Genomic DNA, 19643 nt, shown 5'->3' on the forward strand with positions numbered 1-19643 from the left:
ATACCTGTCATTTTAAAGAATTACTTGGGATGAGACTAAATTTAAAAGTGAGTAAATTTAAAGGAAAATGAAACAACCATAATACTTATTGTACCTAGACAAAGTATCTAAATAAAAGTGGGAATACTGATTGATCTGAGGTCAAATGATAATCCCTAAGAAATAAAGTTTTGAGGGCTGGTATATGATAGCTAGTCATTTTTCTTCCTTTCTTTTGCACTTACAATAAGTGGAGTTCTAGGTTTTAATTTCATTTCATCAACCTAATAACTAAACAGGAATTTTATATCAAATGTAGGTCTGATTTCTTAATTGGTGATTAGATTGGTTATTGCAGTCCTTGGTAAATTTGCTCTAAGGCAGATTTTTACTTTCTAATTTTTTTTAAAGTTTATTTATCTTTGGCTGCACTGAGTCTTGGCCCTTTCTCTGGTTGCAGCAAGCGGGTTGTGGTGAGCAGGCTAAAGGGCGCATGGACTCTAGTTGTGGCGCATGAGGTTAGCTGCCCGACAACACGTGGGATCATCCTGGGGCAGGGATCAGACCTGTGTCCCCTGCATTGGCAGGCGGATTCTTAACTACTGGACAGTCCCACTTCTATTTTTAATTTGAAAAATATTCTCCCAGGAAAACTTGTGATACTTAATGTCACCCAATAGAATGAAACTATTTTTAAAAAATCATATTTAGGGACTTCCCAAGGACTGTTGGACTTCCTTGGTGGCAAGGTAAAGAATCTGCCTGCAGTGGGGAGACCTGGTTTTGATCCGTGGGTGGGGAAGATCCCCTGGAGAAGGGAATGGCTACCCATTCTGGTATTCTTGCCTGAAGAATCCCATGGACAGAGAAGCCTGGTGGGCTACAGTCCATGGGATTGCAGAGTCAGACATGACTGAGCGACTAAGACTTTCACTTTTCATTTTCTGAACTGGAAGCCATCTGATGTGAAGAGCCGACTCATTGGAAAAGACTCAAATACTGGGAAAGATAGAAGGCAAGAGGAGAAGGGTGTGGCAGAGGATGAGATGATTAGACAGCATCACTGACTCAGTGGACATGAATCTGAGCAAACTCTGGGAGATAGTGGAGGACAGAGAAGCCTGGTGTGCTGCAGTCGGGGTCGGAAAGAGTCAGACTTGACTTTAGTGACTAAAAAAAAACAACAACAAGAAAACAACCCAGTGGTCCAGGGGTTAAGACCACTTTCCAATGTTGGGGGCGCAGGTTTTGACCCCTGGTCAGGGAACCAAGATCCTACATGCCACACAGTGTGACCAAAAAATAAGTTTAAAAAAATCATAGAAACAATTTCCTGGAAAAGTATGGTACTGAAGTCACAAAGTGTAAAGTTCAACCGGGGGAAAGAATAGCATTGCATTCTGTTGAGATTTACCCTTATGACATATAGCTGGTGCCCCTGCTCACAAGTCTTACCAAGCTGAAGCTGTGTCCTGGAGGGAGGAGTGGGAGTGAACGGGGGAGCTGATCTGAGGCAGGCTCATCTGTGATACGTGCAACTGATTACTTACAAGTGGGTAAGGGAATTGGAGGACAGTGAGTTATTACTCATTATTTTGAAAATTTTGTCTTTCAGGCATTGCACAAGGAAAACCTAAATAGGTCTTTAAAATGTAGCTCTGTGGAAAGCAGAAAGCTCCATTTTCAGATATCCAAAGACTGGATATTTTATGCTTAGGATCTTCTATGGCACTTTGAACCTTGCTTTTCAATATTTATTTATTTGATTGTGCCAGGCCTTAGTTGTGGCTTGTGGGATCTAGTTTCCTGACTAGGGATTGAACCTGGGTCCCCTGCATTGGGAGTGCAGTCTTAGCCACTGGACCATTAGGGAAGTTCGTTTGTTTTTCCTAAGTATGGTTCAGTTAATATTTATCCCTTGATAGCTCTTGAACATTTCTGCATATATTTTCAGTTAAATATCTATAAAGATGCCTTATCTGTAGACTACATACACTTACCTCTTTAATTGCACTGTATTTTCTTTAAAGTATATATTTTATTGTATATTATTGTATATGCTTTTTAGTGTATATAAATTTATGTAATTTTAGTGTCCTTAACATAGAGTGTTGGTCTTTAGGTTTTCATGTAAGGAGCCCTGGACTAGGGTGTAGGGACATCTGATCCTTGACCCAGTCCTCTGGCTGTATGTGCATGACCTTGGACAAACCTCAACCTCTTTATCTAAATATCTTGACTGAGAAAACTAGATCAGTGGTTTCCCACTTTTTTGACTATGATCTGTGATAGTCTTTACTTTTTCATTGTGATCAGCACAGACATAGGTATGTTTATCTGACACACAAGTTTCACATGACAGTACCAGTCCTTGTCACCCATGTTGCCCTCTGATAACTTTTCATTCTGTTCACAACACTGGTGATGATCCACTAAGGTCAACCCACAACCCATCAAAGATACCACTTACAAGCAACATGCCTCAGGGATTTACAGTCTGTTTCTGTTTGAGGATTCTATGCTTATAGATGTTTTACAAGTGAAGAAAAAAAGTATGAAAAACTGTAGTGGTTGAGAGATTCAGAGGCACAGGAGTTGCACTAACTGTTCTTTGTATCAACAGGTTGTATCAATGGTTTATCTTATCTCATAGCAATGACCTTCCACTTACATGGCATTCTGTAATGCACCCACAGGGATACCAGAACAGCATGTTCCTTTCTTAGTGTCCTAAGGTAATGGACAAATCTCAGATTGCCCCAGGTCAAGTTCTAGACCTCAGGTCATCTGTGTGGCCTTACAAGTCTTTCTGTTCCACCTGTGGCTCAGGACATACCTCTATCAACTGATAGAGGTGCACTGTTAAGGCTAGGAAGAATCTGTGTGTGTGCATGATATAAGGAAAAGCTTTTTTTCTGTTGTGTGCAATCCCCTGATAGCAGTCATTTGCTTTGCTGTGATACATATGCACCTTCACATCTCACCCCAGTCCAGGCAGTGTACATGTACCTTTGATCAAATTTCCAGTCTTACAGGATCTCAGGTTCCCAGGTGGCACAAGTGGTAAAGAAACTGCCTGCCAATGCAGGAGGCATACGAGACTCAGGTTCGATCCCTGGGTTGGGAAGATCCCCTGGAGGGAGGGCATGGCAACTCAGTCCAGTGCTCGCTCTTTGCCTGGAGAATCCCATAGACAGAGGAGCCTGGAGGGTTCACATGGTCACAGAGAGTCAGACACGACCGAAGTGACTTAGCATGCACAGGTTCATTATCACTCAAGCAAAAGGGCTTTCCCAAGCTCTTGGACTAGGTTAGGAATGTCAGCTAAATGTCTCCATAAGTGCCCTGCAATACACACCATCCACCCTAGAGGTGAGCCAGACTTCGTGCTATGGGGACAGTCCCCTACAAGATGGCTGTATGAGAATACACCAGCCACAAATACGGGGGGAGACGTGTCTCCAGGCGACTCTTCTGACCAGCCAGCCAGTAATTTGGAGGTTCCTGCTACCTCTCAGGTTCACCATAAGCAATCACAGAACTCAAGAACATGTTATACTTATGATTACAGTTTTTATTACAGCAAAAGGATATCAATAAAATGCAGCCAGGGAATTCCCTGGTAGTCCAGTGGTTAGGACTCAGCACCTCCACTGCTGAAGTCCTGGGTTCAACCTTTGGTCAGGGAACTAAGATTTCACAAGCCTTGCTGTGCAGCCAAAAAAGAAAAAAACCAAAACGGGCCAAAGGGAAAGAGGAGCGGTATGCACAAGGGAAAGGTATGGGAGAGCCCCAGATTCAAAGCTTCTGTTGTTCCCTCCCTGAACACCTCCCAGAAGACAGAACACCTCACCCTCCAGGTACATGGCACATTGATTCCTAGGTAGACAGAGTACTGCCAACCTTGGAAGTGCACATGCTTCCGTGTCCAGAGCCTTCATTTGGGCTTCCCTATGTAGGTCATGGGGTCGGAAAGAGTGGGACACAACTGAGCGACTGAACTGAACTGAACTGAACTGAATGTAGGTCATGATGGAGAAGGCAACGGCAATACACTCCAGTACTCTTGCCTGGAAAATCCCATAGACGGAGGATCCTGGTAGGCTGCAGTCCAAGGGGTCGCGAAGAGTCGGACACGACTGAGCGACTTCACTTTCACTTTTCACTTTCATGCATTGGAGAAGGAAATAGCAACCCACTCCAGTATTCTTGCCTGGAGAGTCCCAGGGATGGAGGAGCCTGGTGGGCTGCCGTCTATGAGGTCGCACTGAGTCGGTCATGACTGAAGCAACGTAGTAGCAGCAGCAGCGTGTAGGTCATGAAGCTGAACTCCATCAAGTTGTTCTCCAGCCTCCTTCCCCTCTTTCCCCCAGAAATAGGGCTGATACTACCCAGATCAAAGTCCCAACCCTCTAATCACAATCCTGGTCTTTCAGGGTAGCCCCATCATGAACCATCTCCTTAGCGTAAAGTGTCAGAACACTACAGTCTATAATAAACATTCCTATCACCCCAAAGGTTTCAGAGGATCCCATCTATGTCTTTTCAAATTTAAACTACACACATAATGTCTTCAGTGGGTATGACAACTTGACAACTCAACCTTTTTTTTTCCATTGTGTCTCTTACCCGTTATCCTTTTCCAGGGATCGCCCCATTTAATTTTCTTCCACTCCTGAGACTATACCATAACAATCTTTTGAAATCGAATCACTAGATATGGTCCTTGCTGCAAAACAGATTGTGACTGAGCTTGAAAACCAAATGAAACTGAATTCAAACAAGAGTTACAGGGTGCCTGAATAACATAAAAAGATGAAGCATTTGCTTCCATCTTTGACACAAGCAAGGAAGTCAGCTACACACAATTTGGAGTGTGCGCACGACGGCCACGTGCCGCCCTCATTACGTCAAGCTCAAAGGCTCTTAAGGACGTGCGCGACCTCGCGCAAAATCTCGACTCCGACGCGAACAGGGCAGTTGAAGCACCTGTGCAGGCGCAGAGGCGGCGCGGGGGCCTCCGCTCAGGCACTGCTGCGGACATCCCCGGGGGCCTCGGCGACAGGGGCCGGAAGTGACGCATGTTCCGCCTTTCCGCGTCCCTCGCGGCGGGCGTCGGGGCTGAGCCGCGCACTCGGATCCGAGGCTTCGCGGTCAACGGCTTGTTTGCGGGCCCCGCCGCAGCCGACCCGGCTCTTCGGGTGGAGAGACGATGGTGGGCCGGAACAGCGCCATCGCCGCCGGCGTGTGCGGGGCCCTTTTCATCGGTTACTGCATTTATTTCGACCGCAAGAGACGGAGTGACCCCAACTTCAAGAACAGGCTGCGAGAACGTGAGTGGGTCTCCGGTTCCCTGGGCCTCCCTCCCCCTCCCCCCGCGGCGCCCTTGTCCCCTGCTTCCCGCCGGCCGACCCGCCGCGTGCTGGGCGGCCGCGTGGTGCTGCAGGGTCTCGGGCCCTGAGCGCACACGCCCTCTCGAGAAAGGTGATGGCGCAGCTCCCAGGGTTGCTCCCGGCCCGTGTGCCAGCGAACGAGTCCCTCCATTTTGGAGGAACGGTTTTTCCCATTTTGTTTTTCCTAAACATGTACCGTGTAAGTGCAGATTCGTTTGTATTATAATTTAGGGGGTTGTGGCTCTTTTTTGCTGTTTATCTGTTTTCACCTCATCCGAACTCGAAAGTCGGGGGGTGTTTTTTTGGGGTTTTTGTTGTGGGTTTGTTTTTTTTTTTTATTTTACGAATTTGTGCTTAGACTGAACCTGCAAATCCAACTCAGTATCATTCTCAAACGATGAGGTTGCATGCATTCTTAAACCCTCTTGGTAGCTCCACTGTAAAGGCTTCCAAGATATGAGTGAATGCTATAGAAATCGCAGGGGCGTCCAAAAGGCTGTACGTTTCCTGTGGCTCAGTCTTATTTCATACCTGCGACATCTTTTAAAAGAGATTTACAAGAAGGAAATCGTGTCGCCGAAACCTTTCGTGATCTTTGAATTTCGGAGGTATGCTCGTTCGCAGCAACGGAAGAGAAAATTTGTTGCATTAAGAAATAATTTTGTAATCTACCTGGGTTGCTCGGTCAGAATAGTTCCTGAAACTAGAATGTATAGGTCAATTACTAAAGCCCAGAAAAATACAAAGAAATGATTAGCCTTTCACGTGTAGTTGGGTCACACGTGGCTAGGACTACCTTACTGGAAACTGCTGCTCTTACACCATCTGCAATATGATATCTGATTCCGGCTCTCTTGTGTCTCAGGAAGAAAGGATATAGAGGTGATTTTTTTTATTTATGGTTAGGTAGACTAATGGAAATAATGCTGCTTTGGATTCAGACACTGAGTTTCCTGACCCAGGTTAGTCACAGATTAACAGTATGATCTTGGGTTTTCTGAGTCTTAATTTTCTTAGCTGGCAAAATCAGGTATTGCCTCTTGTTGGTTTTGTGAGGATTAAAATGTTTGATGTGCTCGCCACCATTCTTGACATGGAGACGGTCCTGTAAACTCCTGCTGTAAATGTAATTATTGGAATTTTTATCATTTTCCTGTAGCTTCCAAGAAATAGTTGGGCAGTGGTGGTGTGGTAGTAGATCTCTGTAAAGAATGGATTAACCCTTCCTTTGGAATCGTTGGAATCCTGTTACTGAAAACCTTGAGAAAACTAATTTTTGGTTGAAGAAATAATAAAAGGTGTCATTTTGAACAAATTGAGAAATCTGTTATTTTCACGTTTGTTTTTTTTAATCATCCATGAATTTCTAGTTTCAGTAGTAGCCTAATAAAGTGTTCAGGCTTGAATTAGTAGCTGGATAATCTTGGGCAACAAATTTCAAGCTTTACTTTCCTTCTTTAAAAAGAAAAATTATAATGTAGAATTTAGTATAGTACCTGACACATGGTAATTGATGAATGCTAAAGATTGTTTATGAATATAATTGTTATTTTGTATTTTCTTTAGCAAGTAAAGAGTGATTTTGCAGTCTATTTAAAGTCTGTATGGTTGACTCATTTTAAGAACTTGAGGGTATTTTGTATTTGTGGGATGTAATTGATTTCAGTTTAGTTAATTTAGTTAATTTTTCATTTTCTTAGCTTAATTTCTAATAGAATATTTATATCTGTAATGCTGTTCATGGGGTTCTCAAGGCAAGAATACTGAAGTGGTTTGCCATTCCCTTCTCTAGTGGACCACATTTTGTCAAAACTTTACCGTGGCCCTATGGCTCATAGTTTCATTGAGTTGGACAGGGCTGTGATCCACAGTTTGTTGCGAGATCAGTTTGGTTAGTTTTCTGTAATTGTGGTTTCCATTCTGTCTGCCCTCTAGATAAGGATAAAAGGCTTGTGGAAGCTTCCTGTTGAGAGAGACTAACTGGGGGGAATCTGGGTCTTGTTCAGTGAATCTTTAATCCAATTTTCTGTTGATGGGTGGGACTGTGTTCCCTCTAGGTAGTTTGACCTATGATAGGGGTAATGATGGCCTCCTTCAAAAGGACTTAGGCCAGGACTGTTGTATTCAGTGCCCCGACCCCACAGCAGGCCACGCCTATGCAGAAGACTCCTGGACACTCAATGGGCAAGTCTGGCTCAGTCTCTTGTGGGGTTTCTGCTCCTTTCTTCTGGGTCCTGGTAAGCACAAGGTTTTGTTTGTGTCTTCCAAGAGTCTGTTTCCCCAGTCCTGTGGAAGTTTTGTAATCAAATCCCACTGGCCTCCAGAATCAAATTCCCCCGGGCTTCTCAGTTCCTTTGCAGGATCCCCACATTGGGAAATCTTTTGCAGACCCTAGAACTTTCCCAACAGGGCAAGAGCTTCTTTGGTATACTTGTTGTCCAGTTTGTGTGTTGTCTGCTCAGTGGCTTTGTGGTGGGGCTTACACACCCTACCTTCATTGGAAGGACTGATGCTGAAGCTCCAGCTCCAATACTTGGCCACCTGATGCAAAGAACTGACTCATGGGGAAAGACCCTGATGCTGGAAAATATTGAAGAAAGGAGAAGGGGGGGAGAGAAGGGGGGACAGAGGATAAGATGGTTAGATGGCATCACCGACTAGATGGACGTGAGTTTGAGCAAGCTCTGGGAGTTGGTGACGGACAGGGAAGCCTGGCGTGCTGCAGTTCATGGGGTCTCAAAAGACTCGGACTGAGCTGCGAACTGAGTGACATCTGTAAAAAGAGGACAGAGTTTTTCAAATCAGTGTTTCTGAAGGTTTTTTGGTTTCGTTTTTAGGAAAAGAGATTTAGGCTGTTTAAAATAGGTTTGAAGTTAAATCAAGACTAATTTATTCAATTTTTTTTCTTACCTTCCATTAGTGTGAGATTACCAGAAACTCCTACAGCATAATTTTTATCTAAATAATCACTAATAAATGAAAAGTAACCTACAGAATACCAACTACAGATGTTTTTCATTTTACAGCACTGTATGAAATGATTCGTTTTAAAATATATGAAGTAACCTCCTTTAAATGATGGCTTTAGATTGGGGACTTTTTGTATTTTATGTGTAGTTTTTGGGTCTGTTTTAACTTGTTAGGTTTACGCAGAGACACTTGGACTGATTTATCGCAAATATTGTGTCAGTCTGCTGATTGAATATGTAGTAGCTCCTTGATTTTTCAGTCTGTTATCTGCCCATTTGTCAGAGATACTATTTGATAAATAAGTTGATGTAAAAAGTTAATTGTCTTAGGAAAGTAAAGTGAGAATAATCTTATTGCTGTAAATTTAAAGCAGCTAAGCAAGCTTAAAATTTGGTAACTACCAAGCATTCAGCAACAATAATACGTTCTTCTCCACTCCATTAAAAAACCACACACATATATATATATATGTGTGTGTGTGTGTGTGTGTGTGTGTTTGGAAGTCAGGCTTTTTTCTACTATTATCACTTTTGTCATTTTCTGTAAATTCTGACGTAGCAAATTGTATATCTCTGTTTATTCCACAAACTTGCCATGTTTCTTTCTGAGATGCCTTTTATATTGATGGGCATATCCTCACTTCTCTGCAGTGTAATGTTTGAGCACATGTGTGCTGAAATCCTGCTGCCTGTTTGGGTCGCCACTCCACCACCCATTAGTTGTGATCTTGGTAAATTATCTCTGTGATAACATGGTGATAATACTAGTACCTGTCCTCCTGTTGCTGTGAGGCTAAATAAGCTCTTTAGTAACATGTAGGATAGTGTCTCTTGAATCTAAAACAAGTGCTTATCTTTAACATCAAGTGTTCCATGTCCAATCTTAGTAATCTTCCTAGCACGTTTGTATCATGATCTTATAGTAACTAGTTAATATAGTCTGGTGTCATTCTGCCAAAAGAGAGCTGAACCTTAATTGAGGTTATATATTCTGTTTCTCCACAGTTGCCTAATGATGAACAAAATAATAGTAAGATCAGCTTTAACCTATATATGTATTTTTGAAAGTGCTAAGGCCTTAGAGTTGTAGCACTTTATGTAATCTGGGGGCTAGAGTTGCTAGAGATACTGGTGGTAAACCTAGTTTGTAAATACAAGTTAGAAAAGGTTCCCTGACCAGAGTAAATTAACCATTTGTGTGCACCTCTCTACTCATGCATTGAAAATTGGATTTATAGAATGCTTTAAGGTTTTAAGAGGATGTTTGCTTGTTTTATGACTTTTGTTTCTCACAGTAATAAAGTATGTCTGATCTTTTGAGAGTTGATATTTATTTGCTGAAGATCCCGGTAATAAGTATTAGAGCTTTACCTTTCTTAGCCACATAGTGCCTTTGCTAATTTTTACTGGTTAATGAAACGAACCTAATTACTTAGCATAGTACAACTCCTTAGCTGAGGAGTTGGTTGGTATTGAGCTCAGTCCTGAGTGCTTATATCTCAATAGTGCCAACCAGGCACTGAAAATACAGTAACTCATTTAATCCTCATATCAACTCTGAAGCAGGTATTGTTCTTAAACCAGGTTTACATGAGGAGAAAGAGAGGCATAGTAAGTTAACTGTAAGTTGTCCAAGGTCACACTGCTAGTCAGTGGATGATCTGGGGTATAAAGGAAACCCAAGCTTCCTTGTGCCAGCACCCTTTCTCATGGAGTATACAATTAAAGTGAAAGTCACTCAGTTGTGTCCAACTCTTTGCTACCCCATGGACTTCTCCAGGCCAGAATACTGGAGTGGGTAGCCATTCCCTTGTCCAGGTGATCTTCCCAACCCAGGGATTGGACCCAGGTCTCCTGCATTGCAGGCGGATTCTTTACCAGCTGAGCCACCAGGGAAGCCCAAGAATACTGGAGTGGGTAGCCTATCCCTTCTCCTGGGGATCTTCCTGACCCAGGAATGGAACTGGGGTCTCCTGCACTGCGGGTGGATTCTTTACCTGCTGAGCTACTAGGAAAGCCCAGGCAATTAAACAGCAGCTTAAAATATTGTTAGTGTCTTACTACTGATTTGATTTTAAAGGTTGACTAATTGATTTAAACAATGTCACTTACTCCTGAGTTTGTAGTATTACTGTTTCATGTCAAAAACAAAAACAACCTACCGACTGTAGGGCGAAGGTTTTTTCCCTTTAACTGGCAGTAATTATTTGAGTGCTGCCTTTCTTCGCCCTTACCTTTGCCACATGCATAAATACTGTGCTCTTTTTCTAAAGAAAGCTTTTTCAAATGCTGTTTTTTTAAAATTCTTTTCTTATTTAATAATCCCAGATAGTTTTCAGAATTTAGTAAAGACAGGGCCAGTTATATTTCAGTAATAAAACTCCATCATAACAACAGAGGCTTGATTCTTGGTCATGTTTCCTGTCCTTTGGAGGTGGTGGAGAGAGACTTTCTCTACTTACGATGGTTCCAACAGCTGAGTCTCTTAATTATCTCTATTTTTCGAACTGCCGATCCTGGTACCCCAGAGGGAAGGACAAAGCTTCTGTCTAGGAATGTCCCATTGCCGGTAGCTGACCTGAACTATTTTTATGACCCTGACAAATCACTAGAGGAAAAGCCTGAGTTGGTCCTGTTTTGCAAATAGAATGAGTACCACAGCAATTAGACTTCTTTTGATTCCCATTTTAATAATAATAAAATGAAAATATTCCCTTTTTTGCAGGAAGAAAGAAACAAAAGCTTGCCAAGGAGAGAGCTGGGCTTTCCAAGGTAATAATCTGTTTTTTTAATAGTCTGCTTCAAATATATATTTTGAGAAAGCTAATTGGTATCAGACATTGATTTTATGTTTTAAAATACAATGTCTTTCTTTTTTTTTAATACAATTTCTTTATAAGAATAGTTACTAGATCTGTTCCCCTGCAGATTTTCCAGTCCTTCCTTATTTCCCCTTTGTCAGCCTCAGCAGACAACTTACTGTGTGAACAATATTTGAGGGCGGTAAGATGATAGGCTCTGAAGACACTTAGCAGAAGTTCAAACTTTTTCACTTAGCTGCTCCCAAATAACAAAACATTTGTTACTAATTTAATTTTCTTTCCTCCAAACTTTCTTTAGAAGAACCACTTTACTCATTTTGAAAGTTACATAAGATTATTCACACCCACTGATCCACAATCCCACTGCCTGTCAAATTTTTACCTTGTAATATGTAAATGTAGATGTAAGTCTTACTCATTTTTTTCTTTTCATAGATCCTATGTTCATGATTATTTTTAATGACTACATAGATTTATTTATTTTATAAAGAGCGTTATGTGATATGTATAGGTAAATGTTAATTATTGGGCATATAGCTTTTTTTTTTAATTGAAATTAGTTCCATCATCTGTATATCCAGGACTTTGACCTACTGGATCAGTAGTAGTTCTTTTTAAAGCAAGTTGAAGCAGTGAAAAGATTAGATCAGTTTACATTTATGTACATATGTAACAAATGTCCATAATGTAACATTTGAGTAATTAACACAGCTAACTGACTTGATAATGGTAATAGCAAGGTGAAACTGGGAGGCAGCCACTTTGTTTCCCTGTTATGTCCAAACTATGGAATGTATTCATTATGTTTTCAGTAGTCTTTTCTTTCTAAGGATATAGAAAATGGATGTATTACGGGTATAATTCAAAGATATTTCTGGTTTGGTTCCAGACCACTGCCGTAAAGCGACTTTGTGAATTTTTTGGTTTCCTGGTCCATATAATAGTTGTATTTACACTGTACTGTGTACATAGCATGGTGTCTGATAACTGTGCACACCTGTAATAAGAGTGTATATGATAATACTCAAGGACCAGAAACTTCCATTAGTAGTCTAGGTTTTTAAATAAAAAGGGACTTTGTAAATACTTGGTTTACATTTTTTACAAAGATAATGCATGTAGCGACTTTATATATTGTAATCATTCAGTTTGGTAATATATAACAAACCACAAAACAAAAACACAGGCACAGTTATTTAAATCAAGCTGCTTGTTTGAAATAGCAAAAAATCAGAAGCAGCTCAAATGCCCAACAAATAGATCATGATTATACAGTTATATATTCCTCAATATAGTTATATAAAAATCTATGAAAAAAAAAAACTATGATAATGGCCATGAAAAAATAATGTAAGTTTTAAAGTTCATATTTTGTGGTAAAGATATATCTGTACTCTCTTTTTACTTGAGGTTTGATTCACAGTTTTCTAAGAACTGTTCAAACACCAGTTTTATCAAAAAGGACTTTTTCTTGCATTTATTTGAAAGTAGATATTAAACTCCTATCCTTGAGTGTTGTTGAAGAGTAAATTTCTTTTTGTCAGCTTTCATAATGAGCTGGTTTTTTAATGGCATAATTTTTTTGTGTTGTGTATATCCCTGGAGTAAACCAGTTACTAAATATTCTATTTCCAAACAGTTACCTGACCTTAAAGATGCTGAAGCCGTTCAGAAATTCTTTCTAGAAGAAATACAGCTTGGTGAAGAATTACTAGCTCAAGGTAATTAATAGTCATTGAAAGACTAGGAAAATAGATAAAAATCTTCACACTAAATTTATGGTAATAAGGGGCTTTTTTTGGTGCAGTGTAGCTAGTTTTAAAAAATAGTCTTAAAATTTCTGGGACGGGGGATAATTAGGGAGTTTGGGTTGGACATGTACACACTGCTATGTTAAAAATGGATAACTGACAAGAACCTACTGGATAGCACATGGAACTCTGCTCATGTTATGTGGCTGCTTGAATGGGAAGGGAGTTGGAGGGGTGAATACATGTGTGTGTGGCTGAGTCCCTCCACTGTTCATTTGGGACCATCCCAACATTGTTAGTCAGCTATACTTCAATACAAATGTTTTTTAAAGGGATATTCTAAATATTTCAAGAAAAGCTTTTAGGCATTTAATAATAATATGAGGCTTTTAATAATGCAAGGAAAATAAGTAATCTTTACAAATGAGGTTGCTTTTAAAGTAGTTTAAAAGAATATGGTCAATTGTAATACGTAAACAGTAACGGAGAGAAATATCTGGGAATATAATTTCCTCAACTCCTTCATCTGATCTTCAGATCTTTCCCAGTACCTATAGGAAGGAATGACTAATATAATACATCCCAGAGAAGGTTAGTTTGCCAGTTCAAGGTGATTTTCAGAAACCGCAGCGATCTAAATCTGATCCAAAATTTAGGCTTTAGGCTTTGTGCTTTATGTGTTCCATCAATAGAATTAAGAATTCTTTCTAAAAAATTATGAAATTCAAATGATCATTTTTCAAATTTGAGAACCATAATTCATTCAATAATTGAGTGTCTTAAATGTATTTATATTTTTATTGTCATAATAGCTTTTATCACAAAAGTAGCTTTGAAACAGTTGCTGTCGTTAGTAGAAGTGGTATTGAGTGTTAACTTGTTTTTCTTCTTCTCACCCTTGTATTATAATAGATTTTGACATTATTGAACTACATGGTGCAGGTCGTTTGTAGATTTTTAATCATTGGGCAAAGTAAAGCACTTAAGTCCTCATAAAGATCATTTGAGAGACTATAATTTCATTACTTTAATATCGAAAGAAAAAGCATGTATAATGATATCTGTGTCTAAGGATAGAGATTGTAATATTTCAGTTTATGGAAAGATACTGTCAGTATTTTTACATATTCATAAAGATGTCAGTTTATGACTATCAAATTTTCCTTCTAGCCTCCAAAATTAACATAATGTAAGAAAAATTTATCTAAGCTACTGTAATGCTCTCCCAATTACTTGACTATCTAACGGCCACTTAGTGTGGCCGTTTCTCTTTGATTTGAGCTGTTAGATCTATACTGACAAGAACAGTTAACTCATGGTGAGGGAAGTGAGGGGGTCAGGAAAGGATAGGGAAGTGTTTTTCGTTCTTTATTTCAAGCTTATATTCCACATTTCAGCCTGGCACACCCCCAAGAGTTATGTAACTCAGCTGCCAAGCTGCCTTTATTCTGGTGGAATCCACCGAACCGGCCTGAGGTTAGAATTGGGGAAAGGTAAGCCATGAGAAAGCATAAGCAGTTAGACAGTGAGCCTCATTGCTTGACACGGCCTCCCTTGTGCGGGTGTCTTCATCTGTAATAACTGAGCAGTATCTCGGGTAGGTGAGGAGGACCAAGGCTGCAGTGGGGAGAGGAAATTGTTTCATTTCTGAACTAAATTGCTGTGATTGTTCGTAAACGGTTTCCAGTGTGTTTAGAAGTTTTAGGAGGTGTCTCAACTGAGGATCCCCTGGGTTCTACACATGCCACTCTGGTAGCAGCTCCATTTATTTCCATTTAATAATCAGAATTAATATTCTCAGACAATACTGTGAGTTCCTCTATTGCCTATAAATTCAGTGGCCTGAGGATTCGGTGGCCATTGGGGCATCTTAATTTCCAAATCAGTGGAGCTATTGTGTCCCTGATGGAGGTCCAGTCCTATGTGGAAGACCTGTGCCTTATATTTTCCGTTTTTAATGCTGCTTTGTAGAACTAAAGCTTTCTTCAATTTGAGTAGTTTAAATCAAAATGTTAGGTAGCAGACAGTTTCTCTTCATTTACCAGTCCCTTATTTGGTCCCATTTGTACTCAGGATTGGAAAACTTTTGTGTTTACTGGTTTATTATAAATAATACTATTCAGGAGTAACCAGCTGCAGGAGATGCACAGGGTTAGGGGGTGGAGAACTTTTATGCCTTCTCTGGAGGTGCCACCCTCCTAGTCTTGGATATATTTACCGCCCCAGAATCCTAAGGAATAATTTTTTGACATAATTAGAATTTGTTTATTTTCACCTAAAGAGTTAGAAATGGTCCAGTCCCTACATTAAATTACTTAGCAAGCCTAGAAAGATCAACACTCAATGAATAAGAGAATCAGTGAAACTGTGTATAACAAGTGTAGGAGAACATGAGATGAACCAGGGAAACATTTTCAGGTCTCCTTCAGGCTGCACTTTGAATTTCCTGAGAGAGAGCCTAGGCATTGAGGAAAAGGAGAGCATTCTGCCCAGCAGAGGAGCGGATGGTGACTTTCATCTTGTAACACTTGGTTTGATCTTGCTCTGCTATGTCCTAAGTGGATTAAATTCTGCTTTCTATGCTGTTTCTCAAGGTACCACTTGAGACCTGGCCATCCAGTCAACAGAAGTTTTATGAAAGTTGTAGCAACATTCCATGTGAAGGAAGCTCAAGATGACAGGTTGACCACTATTGAGGTTGTGTCATTGTATCAGTGTATTCTGGATATACAGGATTCTTAGGCTTTGCTTGCTGTTGGATCTGAAGAGAGGATGGCCGCCAATGATGACTAGGTTCAGAAGAGATTAAAGGCCTTTAGGTGTCTACTTGCATGTGGTAATATTCACATAGTATAAGGGGTTAGTTTAAAGTGAAATTGGGCCTGTCCACCTCAGTCCCCCAGTCTTCCCAGTTCTCTCTCCTCATAAAAATGTGCTGTTTCATTGTTAGCAACTTAAGTAATCTTTGAGAAATAGCCAGTATATATCTAGTAATAAACTTAGACATTTCTGTACCTTAATTTCTCCCCCTTTGAAAGTGTTGTTGAAATCCCTTCGTACACATAATCTGACTTATTCTTGTTGGTGGCTTCTTAGTTATACGCGTGTACTATATTTTCTAGATTTTACCTGCGTGATGTTTTTGGTCATTATCACTTGGAGTTATAGTGAAGACTTTAGGGTTGAATTTTGGATAAAGGCAAAGGCTCTTCCAGTTACACAGTATTTTTATGTAAATCTTGCAGGTGAATATGAGAAGGGTGTGGACCATCTGACAAATGCAATTGCTGTGTGTGGACAGCCACAGCAGTTACTGCAAGTGTTGCAACAAACTCTTCCACCACCAGTGTTCCAGATGCTTCTGACTAAGCTCCCAACAATTAGTCAGGTAAAGATTTGAACTGTTACATAAGTGAGTAGAATCTGAGGGTTTGGCATTTAAAAATGAGCCTAGTGAATATTGATGACATGAGACTCTCCTCGTGTAATGAAAATAGTACTAGAGATGTCAGTGCTTGACTAATAGAAAAACATCCAAACTAAGGGGCATAAAATCTAGTGATCGTGCCCAGGAGGATGATTGGAAGTAAGTCTCTTTAGTGCTAAATCTCACGCCTTGATGTTCAGATCCCCAAATTGAGATCATTCCCAGCTGCTTTCTAAACCTAGTTTTCTGCCGCCTCTTTTGTGAGGCCTCTCGGTTAAGTGGCAAAGGACAAAGGAGCCAAGATGGCATAGCCTAGAAATCAGATCCTTGAAGGCCTGTGGCTCCCTCAGACTTCACTTAGCTGAAGGCCTCAGTGTCTCTGCTAATACTGAGTTGGGCTTTGAGTTTAAGGAGCTGTTCGGATACATCCTTATTGATACAATAGGTTAAACATAACTTACAAGTTGATTAAAACACATCCCATTCATTTTAAATACTCAAGGAGCCCCAATGACTCTACTTTTTGGAATATTATGTCTATTAAATGAATTTTCATGGTTGATATAATTGAAAATTAATAAAAATGACTGGTTAATTCTTTAAACTGAACTTTTACTCATCTGGATTGGAAAAAGACTGAGAAGAAAAAGGTCCCAAAGATCTAAAGGAAAGAATTGAAAGGGCAAGAAACTGGATTTTGATCCTTTTTATTTTATTTTTTGATCCTAATGAATGTGGTTTCCAGTCTGTTGTCAGAATCCTCTTAACATTATTCACCTTTTGAAAGACAGCATAGCATAGTGCTTTTGGAAGATTGACCTGAGGATGATGTCTTTTGAAATATGGGTGATTTCAGGATGAACCTTGAATTCTTCAATAAGAATGGCCTCTTTTAACTTAGTTCACTTGTGCCGTGTTACGTGGCAGTATTTTCAAAATACTAATATTTCGGAATACTGTATTCCTTCTTTGTATAATGACTGACGATTTACAGGCCAGAAAGGGAAACGTTTGGAGGATAGAATGGTCACTAAAACACTAATCATTATTTTTAGTTCATATGGGAGTGAATAGAAATCTTAAATTCTTTTTTTAGTTAAAAAATTGACTAACATAACACAATATAATGTTACGCTTCCTTTATTTTATTGACTTGAATTTTGAGATGGGGCTGACAAAGATTATTTTCTTAAGTAAAAATGGTGTATGAAGTGTTAAATATTGACATTTTAATATGGGTAAACTTCAGTGAGATTTGATTGAGATCAAAAAAGCATTTTATGTTGAACTTAGAATTCTGGTTAAATGCTTATAAAAATTTAAAAGTATAAATTTATAAATATTTTCTCTTTCAGAGAATTGTAAGTGCTCAGAGCTTGGCTGAAGATGATGTGGAATAAGAAACAAATATCAACATAATGATATCAATTAAAACATATTTTTAAAATCTTAACTCGGAAGATGATCGGCTCTGGGGGAGTAAGGGCAGATGAGCTTGTTATGGACTGTCCTCCACAGTGAAGTCTACCAAAGTTAATTTTTACTTTGTGTAGATCCATTTGTCTGTTTTATTTATTTTTCCCAGTGAAAAGTGTATTTTGATAGAGAGCTTTTCATTTTATAAATACACTATGAATTACTGAAACATGCATTTTGTTTATTCCTAAAATGTGTAATTAGAATGTACATATAACATCCCATTACTTACATTAAAAATACCCAGTGCTCAGTTTTGAAAGATAGGCCCAAAAAAGTGTAGAAGAAAACTGAAGAATATACTTGTTTTGCTCTTCATCAGAAAGTTGGCTGGAAACTTGTGTTGATCAAAACTGAGCATTAAAATAAGAGATTATTTCTTTCCATTTAATCTCTTAAATATGTGTAATGTGCTGCTATGCTATAATAACAACTTCACCCCCACCCTTGAAATGTTTTCTTTAAATCAGTGGGTTTGATGTGTTCTGGATATTTATCTCGTTGTATTTTAGATACATGTAGTTGCAGATAGCACCAGGAATTAGACGTCTGTACATTCTTAATCTGGCTGAGTAAGCTTTACCAGTTAATGTCTGCCCACTTGCCTCCTATATAAACTGAGGAAATGGGTCTGCTAATTCAGCTTCTAATTCCTTTGGTTCTGTGCAGCGTTTTCAGATCCCTCTTTCTGAGGGAAATACCTGTTTGGGCCGCCAGCCCTTGCATTTTTTTATACTCTGAATTTTGCATGCTTGCCTGACTTAGTATTTCTGAATTGGTTTTTTAAAAGGTATAACGTGTTGATTTTCACTGAAATCATGGTTCTGTCACTACTTTTGTAAGTTAACCTGAAACGTAACCTTCACGGTAACTGGGACGATATGCTTGTAAAAGTGTTTGTTCCCTTTTGCTTTTCTCCTCAGTGTACCTCCTTAATCCCCTCCCAGCCCTTATCTTGTGTGAGAATAAGGTATAACTTTGTGGCTGAAGACTTGAATGAAGATAATGGGACCTTTTATTCTCTAAATAGTGACGTATTATCTGCAGCCACAGATTGAATATCAGACCTAAGAATAAAGATCCTTGGTACTTAGTGGTGTCTGTTGAGTGGCATTTCTCATTGTACAGATTGCCTTTATTCTGTCTGAAAGTCTGTGGAGAGACCTTTTCTATGTACTCGACATTTTTTCTTAATAGGGTTTTGTGGTGGTTGTGATATAGCAGAAAGAGTTTGGAGGATGGTTTTAGCTTCCGCATCTGGACAGTCACCTAGCCTTGGGCAAGTCCATGTTACGTCTCTGGACTCCGATATTCTCATCTGGGCAGTAAGAACATCAGACTAGGCCACTCACACTTCCTGGTAACTCTTCCTCAGGAACCTTTCAGGCTTGTGATCCTGAACCCTTAAACAGTGCTTGTTTTCACTGACAACCCTGCATGCTCTTTGGGGGGTGAGGTGGGATGAGGTGAACACTACAATCCTGTTGATCGGTTCATTTTCCTAGTAGGATCCCAAATCCAAAATAGTCCAGTGGTGCTCAGTCAGTGATTGGCCATGCAACTAGGAAGTGGTGTTCTGTCCTGCATTTGCCAAAAGGGGATGGACTGGGACAGTCAGGGGTTACAGGTGAGGAAAGAGCAAGGGGCAGACAGCTGGCCAAGAGAGGAGGAGGGGCCGGCCTAGGTTTTATTTTAGGAGGGGATGCTTCCTGTATGCCTTTGTGAACCCTCATGCAGCCCAAGCTAGGTGTCACTTGGCTTTATGGAAAATAATCAGCTTTGCTTAATGCTTACTGCAGAGGCAGTAAAGTGCTTACAGTAGAGCT

General features: G+C 39.9%; 1 protein-coding gene and 1 non-coding gene across 2 annotated transcripts; both read left to right on the plus strand.

Moving 5' to 3' along the window:
* The first annotated feature begins 4958 nt into the window (after positions 1-4958).
* On the plus strand, positions 4959-18910 carry TOMM20 (translocase of outer mitochondrial membrane 20). The gene is made up of 5 exons (XM_043477062.1): positions 4959-5312; positions 11067-11113; positions 12803-12884; positions 16160-16302; positions 17697-18910. Exons 1-5 carry the CDS (start codon positions 5192-5194, stop codon positions 17739-17741), a joined length of 438 nt encoding a protein of 145 aa, XP_043332997.1. The 5' UTR covers positions 4959-5191; the 3' UTR covers positions 17742-18910.
* LOC122446921 lies at positions 5780-5914 on the plus strand. Its single transcript, XR_006271063.1, has one exon. It is a non-coding gene; the product is annotated as a small nucleolar RNA SNORA14 (small nucleolar RNA).
* Positions 18911-19643: the final 733 nt, after the last annotated feature.

This window comes from Cervus canadensis, chromosome 8 (assembly GCF_019320065.1).
Source record: "Cervus canadensis isolate Bull #8, Minnesota chromosome 8, ASM1932006v1, whole genome shotgun sequence".
Taxonomy (NCBI): Eukaryota; Metazoa; Chordata; class Mammalia; order Artiodactyla; family Cervidae; genus Cervus; species Cervus canadensis.